At 40.2% G+C, this 14,590-nt stretch overlaps 1 protein-coding gene across 8 annotated transcripts in view; it reads right to left on the bottom strand.

The window, feature by feature from the left end:
• MLLT1 (MLLT1 super elongation complex subunit) overlaps window positions 1–5,450 on the bottom strand; it is a 98,299-nt gene extending 92,849 nt beyond the window's left edge. For 3 of the 8 annotated variants that reach the window (XM_031947761.1, XM_031947765.1, XM_023496737.2), the window contains exon 1: window positions 5,313–5,450. In XM_031947761.1, the coding sequence (XP_031803621.1) occupies window positions 5,313–5,324 (12 nt within the window). In that variant the 5' untranslated portion in view covers window positions 5,325–5,450. Of the gene's footprint in view, window positions 1–1,376; window positions 4,848–5,312 lie in introns of those variants that run through there. The other 5 variants (XM_031947763.1, XM_023496734.2, XM_031947766.1 and 2 more) reach the window with 3 other exon arrangements.
• Between the last annotated feature and the right edge of the window lie 9,140 nt (window positions 5,451–14,590).

Genomic DNA, 14,590 nt, shown 5'->3' with positions numbered 1-14,590 from the left:
TTACTAAGCACCTACTATTCCACAATGCCCTGGGTGCTAAATGTTGTGGGGAACACAAAGATAAATAAATCCAAATCCTTGCCCTCGTGGAGCTTTGTAATAGAGCTAAAACAGGAACAACAACAACAAAAATGTAAAGCAGAATGTAATAAGTACATGAATGTGATAAGTCATCAGGAAACCTTTTCTAGAGGGAGATTAGGCCAGTGTTGTGAAAGATAGGTCTTCCCTTATGATAGAAGAAAGGAACTAACATGACAAAATATTGTAAACCATGGTCAGATGCAGTCTCTGTACTAGATTTTTTTTTTTCTTGGTTGTTTTTCTTCACCACAGGGAAGGTGTTTCTTTTGGCCTTTTCCCCAGAAAATACGGGTGTGCAGAAGGCATTCATCCATCTATGCATCTACATATCTATCTTTTAGGATGGGAAGAATGCTGACTGGCAGAAAGTAGAGGGGCAGTGGAAAAGTGCGTGGAAAAGCATTTGTAAGGTTTGGCGCTAGGGAGAACAGGAATGGAACTAGTTCCCTTGGCAAAAGACAAGTGCTATTGAGAAATTTTTAAAAAAGGGGAATGAGCTATGCAGAAGATTAGTTGGTAGTGGGATTCAAATTTTAAGCTTTTAGGCCCGATCTTATGGAAATAGGAGTTGACTGTAAGTTCCTGAATGAAGAGATGGAAACAATATGTAACTGGGATTATTTTTGTAGTTCTATGTAGAATACTTTCAAGAAAGAGCTGCAAGTTCAGAATGGTAGAGAAAATCAAATAGAATTATGTCATATTTGGAAGGTTGAAAGAATTAGAAAGATGGTGGTGCTATAGAGATAGGGATGAGGTTGGTTTACAACATGTTAAGCTCCAGGTGTTGGTGAATATCCAAGTGTAATGTCTAACAGTCAATATGGAATGAAAGAAAGGATATGGATGGAAAGGTAGATTTGAGAACCCTCTCTAGGTATCTGTAGTGAACAAAAACCTTACTCACTGATTATAATAGCAAATAAGTCTTTGTACTTTTCGGATGAACCATAATGATTACAAAGCTATCAGCCACTGACTGGCTTTCTGCATGATCTGTTTTTCTCAACTAGGTTGCTAAAAAGGTGACAGGCAAAAATATTTTGTAAAATGGGTTGAAGTCTTTGAAGATTGTTTGATCTTTTAGATATTAAGATTCTATGAAAATCTCCTTGAGGGTAGGGGCCACATTTTACTAATCCTTGTATTGCCCACAGTTTTGCTTCAGGGCCTTGCACATACCAGGCACTTAATAAATATTTCTAGAATTCATTCATTCAAAACACAATATTCAAACATCATACCACTGTTAGTATCCTTTGTTCACCCATTCACAACGCTTAACAAATTACCCATTGGCTTTCTGGTATTTGTGATTAAATTTGGGGTCCTCTACAGGACATACATGTTGCGATACAGTTACTGGAAAAGAATGGGAGAAAGCAATTTAATCAGGAGGGAAAACATAAGAGCCAAAATAAGCCTCCCCAGCCAAAGTCAACAGGCAGCTTGGAGGCAGTGGCAGGCTATTATTTCAATTCATGTGCCAGAATGAAGGAATGGCATAAAATGCCAGTATCCTTTGCAACAGCAACCTAGTCTAATGTTGTCTAAAGACTGGACATCAGATTCTGGCCAGAAATAATTTGGCTTTTAATTGTTTCTTGACCTGACCATGTTAGGAAGAAACATTGCTTCTGCCTGGAATATATGTTTATCAGTTTTTTACCAAAGGGTAGGTGAGAAGGAATGCACTGATAACAATGCTATAAAATAAAAAAAACATGAGCCCAAAGACACTTCATCTCTTTCCTGCCATACAGAAGAAGGAATTAATGATGAAGCATTTAGCTGTTCAAGGGACAACATGATATGTCAAGATGAGAAATTTGTCATTTGTCAACCTGGCTAACTGTTACAATTCATTTTCTAATTTATAGTATATGTTGTTGGCACATGGCCAGATCATATATTGGCAATGGGAAATGATTTAATCAATTCCAATTCAGGAGGAAAAATATTCAGTTTATATCCCACCCATTCCTTATTCCACCTCCGGATATTTTGGTCATTTCTTTTTAGAATTTTAGAACAAAGAGGCAACATTACAGAGTATACTGAGTGCTGGACTTGAATTTGAGAATTGGGTTCTAATACTACTTTGAACACTAGCAGTGTGATCACACAGTCATTCAATCTCTCTAAACTTCAGCTTCCTTATCAATAAAAAGGAAATAATACTTTGAACTACCTATATCATATGGTTGTTGTAAGGAAAAGTACTTTGGAAACCTCACATATGTTTGTGATTTGGGTTACTGTTCAATCTATTATTTCTTTACAATTCTTATAAAGGATAGAGAGCAGAAGCAGTGAAACAAATGGTTAAGTCAAGCTTGGAAGGTCTGAGAATTTCATTTATTCCTTAATATGGGAGTGGTTAAGGGAAGGATGGTGGAACTCTTTCCAGGTATCAACACCATCTGATAGAAAAATACCATGCAAGGCCCTTATAATCATTAGCTGAAAAATGAGTTTCTATTTACTGCCATTCCTCAGATTTTCTGAGGATCCCCTTTCCTTCAAAAGAACAAAATACAATAAATCAATTAGCTTTTTGGGCCATTTCCAAACACTCCTGGTTATCCCATGCCAATGCCAACAGATACCTCGAGTGGAATTCTGAAAGCAACAAGGGACAAGGAAATTAGCAGATTTTTTTGCTTCAACATTGCAAATGGTGTACCCCTAATCCTAAACCCCACAGGGAGGTCTTTATCACGAATTTATATATAACACTTCACATGAAATTCTAGTGGGAATTCTTTCCAACAGATGCACTTTCCTCTGGGAATTCACACATTACCAAGTGATATAATTATCCCTTAAGTTTTATTATTGCCTCTAATTCCCTAGAACAAAACAATGGCATTTCCCTTTAAGAGAAAGGATTGCATTACTCCTCTTTTGATTCTGCTAAATCCTATTGGATCTATAATTTGGGAGCAACACACCTTTGATAAACTGCCCATGTGTGAAAAATAAAGATAGGAAAAGTAATGCTTCAGTAACCCTTTAATGTGAGCACAAATCAAACTTCTCAGTTGTCCTCTAGGTACTTTTGACCTTTGGATACAGCTATGGGACCCTACAGAAAGGCCATTTACTTGATCCCATAAAGACAAGTATCATCTACTCTTCTCAGCCAAATATGTAATACTAAAAGACAAAGATAATGCAAAGGGTCAGATACTTTTTGTTTACTGTCTTATAAGGCACAGATGCCCAAAGAATGAGTCTAAGGATCACTGACAGCAAGCACCCCAGCTAAACTCTGGCTGTCTCACACTATTTTCTATTCTAAGTCAATGGTGGACAGTTGAAGGGATTAACAGTCCCAAGAGCTGCCATACATTATTTCATAATCAGACAATCTCCGAGTTGGGATGCTAACAACTATCTAGTCCAACCCAGACCTGAACAAAAATTCCTTTTTGTCAATCAACCTTTGCCTAAAATCATCAAGTCAGAGAGAATCCTCACTTCCCAGAGGAAGGCCATTCCACTTTTGGATACCTCTGTTGGAAGTTCAACCAACCTGGTGTCTCACACCTCAGGTCATTGAATGAAATATGAAAAAACAAATCAACCTACCAATTAAAAAAAAAGTTTCTAGAGAATACAAATGTGGCTTTTTCCAGGTTAGCTGAATGGATAAAAGCCTGTGCAGGTCCTTCAAGGTGGGTAAGAATTTCTCTAGTAACAGCGATAGCATAATTCCAAAGCAAAAGAATACCATCAGGATTGTGCCAGTTGATCAAGTACAGGGCAGAAGGTCAGAGTGTTTTGTTATCGGTAGGAAAAAAGCCCAACAACTCTTAATACAGGTCAGAGGTAAAAAGTTGTTACTCCTCCAGAAGTTTGCATGCTTTCTGCAGAAACATCAATGAACTGCTGCAAATCCTTCCTTTCCCAAAATAAACTCCACACTACCTCTCACGTGGAACCCTTGAGCCCTTCAACTTGGCACATTTCATCAGTCAAGAAAAGACCACATATCCCCTCTTAAACTAAAAAGGCAGTGATCAGCCAGCAACAAAACCGCTTATTTGATCTCTCTCTGCTACACTGATAAAAAACGCTTGGATAAGTTAATTAACCTGAGACACCTAGGCCCTGAAACAACACTACAGCGTCCCCAAATTTTTTTTTTAAAAGAACCATCAATCACCTCCTCAGCTCTGTGACCTTGTCTTACTTAACGCCGTTGATATTCCAACCAACCTTCCCCCCCCTACACATCCCACTCCCGGCCGATCTAGGGTACAGGGGACTGGGAAAGATGACCAAGTTCTGAGGGACAAGGGAGAGGAGCGCAATTTTCTGAGACAAAGATGATGAGGGGGCATTGAAAGATTTCAAATTTGGGGAGTAAGCTGGCCTTGGGTTTTTGAAAGGAGGTTTGGGTTTTAGAAGAGGAATAGGAGAAAAGGCGTCGGTACAGAAAAGATGAGAATGGGAAGGTTCTGAAAATTGGATGGATGGGAGGGGGATGACTCTGGGGGTTTACGAAAGTGGTGGGGAAAAAAGCATAGCACGATATACCAAGAGCTGGAAGGGGCATCCGAAGTCATCCCGTCCCCCAATTTTACATGTCCCCTGGGTTCTGAAGGTAGATGGGAAAGAGATGACCCCTACGGTTTTGAAGGAGGGTGGGGAGAGCAAGGTAAATAGTAGGAAAAATAAAGGGAGAGGAGGTTTGAAGAGGGAAGGTGAGGGAAACGGTGCTTCAGAAGAAACGAGTCGGGAGATTTTTTTTTTTAATTGTTGGGAGAGAATGGGAGGAGGAAGAGGTCCCAGTTTTAACGGGAGTTGGGGGGAGAGAGGGGCCTCCGTATGGGTGAAAAATCGAGGATCCTTGGGGTTTGGTCGGGGGACATGGGTAATCGTAAAGATTTGGGATTTTTTTTTGGGGGGGGGAACGACATTAGACGGTCCCATTTGTTAGGGAGGCGCCAAGGCAGGGTGCTTAGTGCGAGTGAAGCACACCCTTCCCAGAAGGGCGGGAGGTGGAGGGAAGACTGGAGCAGAGGACCGGGCCGGGCACCGGGAAGGGGGGGAGGGGACGAGCTTCGGGGAGGAGGGGGCTCCGTGGCCCAGGATCTAGTAGTCTGGGGAGAAGGGCCAAGGACCCGGAGCTCCGAGGAGATGGGGCAGGAAGCCGGGGGCCGGGCCAGGGCTGGGGGCGTGCGGGGCAGAGGACCCCGGGCCCGGAGGCGCCTCCTCACCTGATTGTCCATGGCTGGCGCCCCGCCCCCGCCCCCCGGGCCCCGCGTCGTCCGCCTCCTGTTCCTCCTCGCAGCCGCAGCCGCCGCCTCAGCTCACGGCCGGCCCACTGCCCTCATTGTCTGTCAGGCGCCGCCGCCGCCGCCGCCGCCACCGCCGCCGCTCCCCGGCCGCCCGCCCGCCGCCCGCCGCCCGCCCCGCGGAACCGGAAACCGACACGACCCGGGTCGCGAACCGACCGCAGCCCCCGCCGCCTCCTCGGGCCCCGGCCGACCGAACTGACGGCAGTCGCGGCCACTGAGCAGCCGGGGCTGGCGTTTGGAGGGCGGGTCTTCCGGCCATCCTGGGGGAACCCGACTGCGGTCGGAGGGACGAGGCGGACAGCCAATGGGAGACAGGTTTCAGGAGGGGCGGAGCGAGGGGCCGAGAGAGGCGAGGGACGGAGAGGGGAGGGAGAAGCCCCGGGGATTAGAAGGTGTGCGGCGCACGTGGAGGCAGAGGTTGGGAGAGAGGGAGAGAACTAGAGGAGGGGCGGGACGGCCTGCAGCCTGCAGGGGGCGCCGCCTTTCCCGGGTGGCTGAGCTTTCTCTGGACCATCAGCCCTGCCCTAGAGAATGCTAGAGCCACGGGCTTCGGTCCCGCGTGGGTCGGTTGAGAGGGCGATGCCCCCATCGGGGGTGGGGGGAGCCGAAGAGGGAAACCTCTTTTTTCCCATCAACCTTAACCTTCTGAAGACCACCTTGCAAAATGGGAATGAGTGCTTGAGTGCAGACTCTTCTCTACAATGGATGAAAAACCCAGAACCCTGGAATTCGGGTCCCCCTTTTGATAGCCCCTCGCTGTACTGATGCAGAGAGAGTGGAGCCCAGAGAGGGAAGGGTCCTTTACACCTCTATCTCCCCGCCTTTTCAGAGAAGATCCCCGAGCCTTCAAGCGGGAAAGGACCTCAACAGGCTCTTTCCAGTCTGCGACTCACCCCCCAAGCGAGTGCCACTATGACCCTGCAAGAGAACACGATGCCCCTACCTCCTAACCTTCAGCCACTCGCCCCATTTCAGTCACACGCCAACAGGAACTCACTTTAGACTCTCCCACCTAACTCATTACAATGGGGATCAGGGTTTGCTGAATTATCTACATGGGCAATTTTGCCCACTTTTATATGCCCCCTGCTTATTGCACAAAATGTAGAAGCCCGAGGGGAATATGATATCCCAATGACTTAACTGCTGTCTGTCTCAGTTTCTTCATCTGTGAAATGAGGATAATAATGGCATCTATCTTCCAGACTAACTGCTAGTTAGTTTCTGGTAATGATGATGAAGAAGGTGGAAGAGGAGGAGGAAGAGAAGAAGAAAGGAACAGATCTAAAAAGAATTCCTTAACCTTTACATTAAATACATCATTTAAAAAATTAAATATTTAATTTTGGCACAATAGATAGCTCCCAATGAAATCCTTTATCAAGTGTATCCTCAAGAAATGACTTTCTGGGTTGTTAAAAGAGCATCTTTAGCTTGGGTGGGATAGTAATAGTTAATCATCATCATAATAATCAGCATTGACGTGGCACTTTAAGGCTTGTTTATCTTATATGATCCTTAAAACAACCCTGTCTGAAAGGGGTTATTATTATCCCCATTTTACAAATAAGGAAACTTAGGGTAAGGATGATTTAGTGACTTGCCCAGAACATGTAGCTTTGGTCTCAGGTAGTACTTGAACTCAGGTGGCACTGATTTTTGTCTAACTTGGATTTACTATGTCTAACACTTTCCTAGTATATCACTTTTCTGCCTGTAATTGCTGAGGCAATTAACAGTAACAAATGGATTTGACCAACAATTTTGTTGCCTCTCCAGACTGACTTTATTGACATTGTTGCTGTTTTTTTTTTTTTACATATATATTATCATTGTCATTCAGTTGTATCCATCACTATTTGGACTTTTTTTGATGGAAATATGAGTGGCTTGCCATTTGTTTCTCTAGCTCATTTAGAAGAAATTGAGGCAAACAGGCTTAAGTTTCCGGCCCCAAATCACACAGATAGAAAATGTCTGATGCAAGATTTAAATTTAGGAAGATGAATCTTTTTGCTTTCTTTCTATTGAGTCTGCCACTTAGCACTGCTTTGAGTGTGATTCTTACTAAGAGGGAGGAGCTGGTGGCTGTGAGGTGAGGATATGAGAAACTGTGGGAGTTGGAGATGACCAGAATCTTGGGTGATCATTTACTCCTAATGTTTAAGGTTGAGGAGAAAAAATCTTTGCAAGATCTGATTTGCACTCTAAATGTTGAACTTTGTGGTTCAAAGGAAGGCAAACAGGATTCCATAACCTAAAATTCTATAAGGGAATTCAGCCCAGGGTGGGAGTGGATTTGGGAGGCCCAAAGAATGAAGATAAAAGGAAAAATCATTCTAAAGAGAAGGAAAAATGGGAGTTGTCTGAAGAAACATGAATCCAACAAACACTCATATATACAGACACAAAATTGAAGATTGAAGCAAAGGCAAATAATAGAGAGTAAATTTAAGTGTGTTTAAGTCTTATGAAAATATCAGGTTTGCTAGAGCTCAGAATAAGCTGAGGTTAGCAAGTGAAACTAAGAACATGAGGAAAGGGGTTTTTGAAAAGCTTTATTTGGAGAAAAAAAAAAGATCAAAGAAGGGGTAGAATATCTACTTGAGGTGGACAGAGCAATGCTAATTGACAAGGAAGAGAAGGCAGAACTGCTCAACACTTAATTTGATTTTGTTTTCTCTGCCAAAGAGAATGTCCTCTGCACTAGAACGAAAAATGGCTAAGATGAATAAGGAGATAGTAAAAGATTAATTCAAATTATCTAACTCAGATAAAATATATCCCTAGTTGTCCTGAAATCCACCCTTCAACTCCTAACTTAATATCTTCTGTCAGTTATTTATAATTTAACCTATATTTGTGTTTGTGTGTAGTTTTTCCAAGGCAGCTGGGGGGAGGGGGGTACAAGAATAGATAAGTGGTACAGGGATAGAGCCTAGTGTTGGGAGAATCTGAGTTCAAAACTGGCCTTAGATACTACTGTGTGATTGTGGGCAAGTTATTTAACCCTGTTTGCCTCAGTTTCCTCATCTGTCAAGTGAGTTGGAGAAGGAAATGGGAAACCACACTAGTATCTTTGCCAAGAAACTTCTAACAGGGTAATGAACAATTGAATATGACTGAACAACAACAACAAAATGTACCAGACACTATATAAAGTGCTGAGGACACAAAGGCAAAAGAACGGACCTATGGATAAACAAACTATGTATAAAATAAACAGGAAATTATCAACAGGTGAAAAGCACTAGAATTAAGAGGAATTAGAAAAGGATTTGGGTAAAAGTTGGGATTTTAACTGTGACTTGAAGGAAGCTTGGAGTCAGAGAGGAGGAGGAATGGGGGACAGCCAGAGAAAATGCCTGGAGTTAAGAGATGCAGTACCAGCAAAGAAGCTAGTGTCTGTTATTAGAGATGTAAAATGTAAGAAGCCCGAAAAGGTATAGGGGAAGGTGGATATGAATGGCTTTAAATGTCAAACAAGGACTTTGTATTTGATCCTAGAGGCAATAATAGAGAACTGCTGAAGTCTGTTGAGTATGGGGAGTGACTTGCTCAGACCTTTGCTGCAGGAAAATCATTTTGGTAACTAGATATACTAGGTCCATGTTTTATGAGAGAGACTTGTGTCCAAACCAGTGGCTATTGCAATAGTTCATACATAAGAAAATAAAAATCTACATAAAGATGGTGGCAGTATTAAAAGAGAGAAGTGGGAATATTTGAGAGATGTTGCAAGGGTGAAATCTAGGTCTTTCCAATAGGAATTAAGCTTATGAGCCTGAGAGAATATGAAGATAATGGTACCTTTGACAGTAGTAGAGAAATTTGGAAGAAGGGAAAGATTTGGAGGGAAAGATAATGAGTTCTGATTTGGACAAGCTGAGTTTAAATGTCTATTAGACAGTTACTTCAACATGTGTAGAGGCAGTGGGAGATGAGATGAAACTGGAGATCAGCAGAGAGGTTAGTAGTAGTAGTAGTAGATTTGAGAATTATTAGCATCGAAGTGATAAATTAAATCCACAGGAGCTGAGATCACCAAATGAAGTTATATAGAGGGAAAAGAGAAGAGGGTCCAGGACAGAACTCATGAGACACTCAAGACTAGTGGTCATGACTTGGATAAAGATCCAGTGAAGAAGTCTAAAAAGAATTGATCAGATCTTCCTACTAAAGAAGAACCAGGAGAGAATAGAGTCCCTAAAGACCAAGAAAGAAGTGAGAAGGGAGTGATCTATAAAAGCTGTAGAGAAGCCAAAAAGGAAGTGGTCTGAGAAAAGGCCATTGAATCTGGCAAAAGATTATTGGTAACTTTGGAGAGAGCAGTTTCAGTTGAATGCTGAAGTTGGTAAGAAAGCTGTGAGAGGAGAGAAAGTGGACCCATCTATTGTAGATGTCCTGCTCTCAGGGAGTTTAGCCACAAAGGGCAGAAGAGATATTGACAATTGGCAATGGAAAATTCAAGTAAAGGTTTTTGAGGATTGAAGCAATTTAGGCATATTTTCAGTGAACACTACAAATTAAAACTTGCTTTATTGTTTTGTTTTCTCCTGAAGAGCCCATGGTTAAACATTTACCAGCATTACCCCTACTTTTAACAGTGAAATCCTAGGTTTGTTTTCTAACTCTACTAAACTTATATATGATAGGAATACTGTTATTATAATTTATCTAGATTTTGAAGATAGGAGGAATTCTTGTGTTTTACTTTCTTCCCTGTTATCTACAAATCCATTTTCCCTTCCCTTAAAATGAAGAAACTCATTAGATCCTATTATCCCTCACCAGTTCTCTCCTTATCTCTCCTCCTTTCTTAGTCAAACTCCTTAAAAAAAAACAAACAAAAAAAAAAAAAAACAAAAAAAAAACACTACCATCACTTTCTCTTCTCAAATTCTCTTAAAACCCTGGATGACCTAACTTCTAATTTTTTCTCATTATTTATTTATTTTTTAACTTAATATTTTTATTACTTAGCTAAAAGTTCCTTACTTTTTATTATTTAGCTAAAACTGCCCCTTCTGAAGTCACCACTGAGGATTTCTTAATTGCCAAATCCAATGGGTTTTTCTCCATTTTCACCCTTGATCCCTTTGCACTCTTTGGCAATAACTGATTACCCTCTCCTCCTAGACATGCTCCTCTCTTGCTTCTCTTCCTCCTTGTCTATCTGCTCTTTCTCAGTCTCTTTTTCTGGACAATTACTGACAATAGGTTTCTCTGACTGTGGGTGTTCCCCAAGCAATTGTGGTGGAAATGTTTAAGAATCAGGCCCCTCCCCAAAACATTCACACAAAGTATGCCTAATGCACTAATGTCAACCTTAGTAACATTTTCTCCATCATTTTAAAAGCAATAATTAAAAAAAAAAAAAAAAAAAACAAATCCTGATTTGCAGAATTTACTGATATCCAAGGTGAAAATTTTAACTATTGCCTCTCAAGAGTAGACTTTGATTTCTATAATTTCTTACCCTCAGAGCTATATTCTAGACCTTCTCTTTTTCTTTTCCCCCTCTCCTCTTCTCTCCTCTCCTCTTCTCCTCCTATATCTAAATTTTCCAGCCCATTTAATGTCTCTCTTGGGTGATAATCCCATATCACAAATTGCCTACTAGCATTTCAATTTGGATATTTTGTTGACACTTCAAACATTCCCTGCTCAGACCAGGAGATCATTATATACTTCAACAACAATACTATATGATGACCAGTTCTGATGGACCTGGCCATCCTCAGCAACGAGATCAACCAAATCATTTCCAATGGAGCAGTAATGAACTGAACCAGCTACACCCAGAGAAAGAACTCTGGGAGACGATTAAAAATCATTACAGTGAATTCCCAATCCCTATATTTATGCCCACCTGCATTTTTGATTTCCTTCACAAGCTAATTGTACAATATTTCAGAGTCTGATTCTTTTTGTACAGCAAAATAACGGTTTGGTCAGGTATACTTATTGTGTATCTAATTTATATTTTAATATATTTAACATCTACTGGTCATCCTGCCATCTAGGGGAGGGGGTGAGGGGGTAAGAGGTGAAAAATTGGAACAAGAGGTTTGGCAATTGTTAATGCTGTAAAGTTACCCATGCATATAACCTGTAAATAAAAGGCTATTAAAAAAACAAACAAACAAACATTCCCTGCTCAGCCCTCACCCCTATCCCTTTTCTGAAGTTCCTTATTTTGGTCTAGAGTACCATTATTCTTTTAGCCAACCAGGTTCACAAAACTCATTATGGTCCTCAGCTCCTCACTTTCATTCACCCATGTCATTCTATCTCTATATCTCTCACATCTGGGTTCTATCTACTCTTGCATAAACCAACCTAGTTCAGGCTCTCATCATCTCTCTGGAATAAAAATCATTAAAACAAAAAAACAAACAAACTGCTATATGCCAAGTACAGTCTCTTAATTGTTTCTTTCTCAAGCCTTTCGATACTTTTATCTCACCTCTGTTCAGTTACTAGGGTGACTTTTCTGAAAGGTAGGGTATGACTATGTTCTTCCCTTGCTCAAAGAGCTCCAGTAGCTCCCTTTGATCTCCAAGATAAAATGCAGACTTCTCTATTTGGCCTTTCTCAACTGAACTCTACTACACTTTTACAGCCTTGTTGCAAATTGTTCTTCTCCATAGACACTATGACATTGATGAAGACATAGACCTTCTCAGATAGTCATCATACACCATACTGTATCTCCCACCTCTATTTTGATCCAAAGTTGTCCTCTATGCTTAGAAAACATTTTGTTCTTTCCTTTCTCAGAATTTCTAGTTTTCTTCAAGGTTTAGCCCTTTCCCCTAGCTACTAATGCCTTCCCCTTTTCCCTAACCACCTTCTATCTATCTAGGTAGATTGTCTCTTATGGTTAGATTGTAAACTCCTTGAGAACAGAGACTATTTCACATTTTTTCTTTATCTTCAGTGGCTAGTAGAATGCTTTATATATACTAAAGGTTTAATAAATGCTGTGGATTGATTGATTGTTTAGACAATAATGCTGGTTGAGTAGCTGGATTTGCAGAGTAGTTTAAATGGGTCCATGTAGAAGGAGGTCTCCAGTGAAGTGCCCCCAAGAATCTGTGTTTGAGTTGGAATCACTTAACATTTTTATCAGTTATTTGAATCCAGGAAAAGATAACATGCTCACCTGGTTTTCAGCTGACACAAAACCCAGAGGGATAATCAACACATCAACACAATTTTTTTTTAAATCATTTCCAAGAATGAGAAGGCAATAGTCCTTCTGATGCTCTGATCAGACCACATGTAAAATAAAAAAAGTTTGACAGGCAAGAACACTGAACTAAATTTAATAAGGTAAATTTCAATAAGGATAAATGTAAAGTCTTACACTTGGTTCAAAAAATCAATCTTCAGGTATAAGCAAGTAGGACATGATTACACAGCAGTTTGTCTTAAAAAAAGATCTGAGAATTTTGGTGCATTGAAAACTCAATAGGAGTCAGCAATATGATATAGCAGCCAAGAAAGCTAATGTGATCTTGGGCTGCATTTAAGAACTTTTTTTTTTAAATCATTTCCAAAAATGAGAAGGCAATAGTCCTTCTGATGCTCTGATAAGACCACATGTAAAATATTGTATTCACTTATGGGTTTTAATAAAGTGGAGGCAACAAAGAGTAAAAGATTTGTCATAAGTTAAAGAAGCCAAAGACTCAAAAATATTACTCTCCAAGCTTCTGAAGAAAGGCATTAAACTTGGTCCTGGAAGGCACAACCTGTGGTACTAGCTACAAGTTGCAATGAGGCAGAGTTAGGCTTGATATCTGGAATACTTCTGAATAATTAGAGCTGTCCAAAGGAGGAATGGCTCCCCATCCTTGGAAGACTATAAAGCAGAAGCTGGATGACTACTTCTCAAGGGATTCTCTTGGAGCATTGTTGGATGGATGATTATTAAGGATCTTTTAATATCTAATTCTGGGATACTGAGGACTTTCTTAGCAGAAAATCATATAAGCCATCCCATAGTTCTTTGATTTTTTCATATTCATCATCCCATATGGCATAATAGCATTCCATTATATTCATTATACCTTAATTTGTTTGTATGCTCCAATAATTAGGCACATACTTGGTTTCTAGATTTTTTTTTTACTAAAGGGATTAACAATAATAGTATTTAAATAGTAGTTAATATTTGTGAAGTACTGAGATAAATGTTTTACATATATTATCTCATGTGATCCTCACAACAAACCTGGCATGTAAGTGTTATTATTATTCCCATTTGATAGTTGAGGAAACCAAAAGTTAAGTGACTTGCTCAAGATCACACAGCTAGTCAGTGTCATATTTGAACTCAACTCTTCCTAATTCCAGATCCAGCATTCTATTCATGTTTCCATCTGGCTAATCTGTCCCATAGCCCAAAAATCTTCAAGGACTTTGGTCTTCAAAATGTCAGGTTCAACCCAAGGATTTGACCTTGAAGGGTCACTTCTCTCTTTGGCTTAAGCTCCTATCATAGAGTTTTACTCTGGAGAAAATTCCAAATTGAAAATTAGGTATGGGTCATATCTAATGAGCAAAACAGATAAGTATAGTGACTATAGAAGAATTATGGGTCTAGAGTCAAGAAAATTTATCTTCCTGAATTCAAATCCAACTTCAAATACTTACTAGTATTTGTGTGACCTTTGTCATTTAACTCAATTTGCCTCAATTTCCTAATTTATAAAATGAGCTGGAGAAGGAAATGACAAATCAGTAACTCTGCCAAGAAAATTCCAGATGTGGTCATGAAGAGCTGGACATGACTAAAGTAATTGAACAACAACAGCTATGACGTGGTTTTCCCCAAGTCCTCACATTCCTCATGGAAGTCCTCAACTTCTGTAAAACCATTCAATATACAATATGGGCATCAGAGAAGAGACAGTTTTTATTTTGCCCATATAACATACAGAAGACATGAATAACTCACAGGAGTCTATGAAAAAAATACAAACGTAAGTCATTCAAATAGACCATTATACTCCTTTAATGTATAGATCATTATATATTAAACACCTTTGGAAATTAAATATACACTGAGGGTTTGATGAACAGTTGAACATAGATCCTGAATATCCCAGGAAATCAGAACAAGAGCAAAATTTTCAAGGTCCATATTTTTTTAAATTTAAAACTTAAATAGAAAATTTGAAAAATGA

Source organism: Sarcophilus harrisii, chromosome 1, assembly GCF_902635505.1.
Source record: "Sarcophilus harrisii chromosome 1, mSarHar1.11, whole genome shotgun sequence".
Taxonomy (NCBI): Eukaryota; Metazoa; Chordata; class Mammalia; order Dasyuromorphia; family Dasyuridae; genus Sarcophilus; species Sarcophilus harrisii.
The sequence above is the reverse complement of the archived record's forward strand: the minus strand, read 5'-3'. Positions and strand labels throughout refer to the sequence as shown.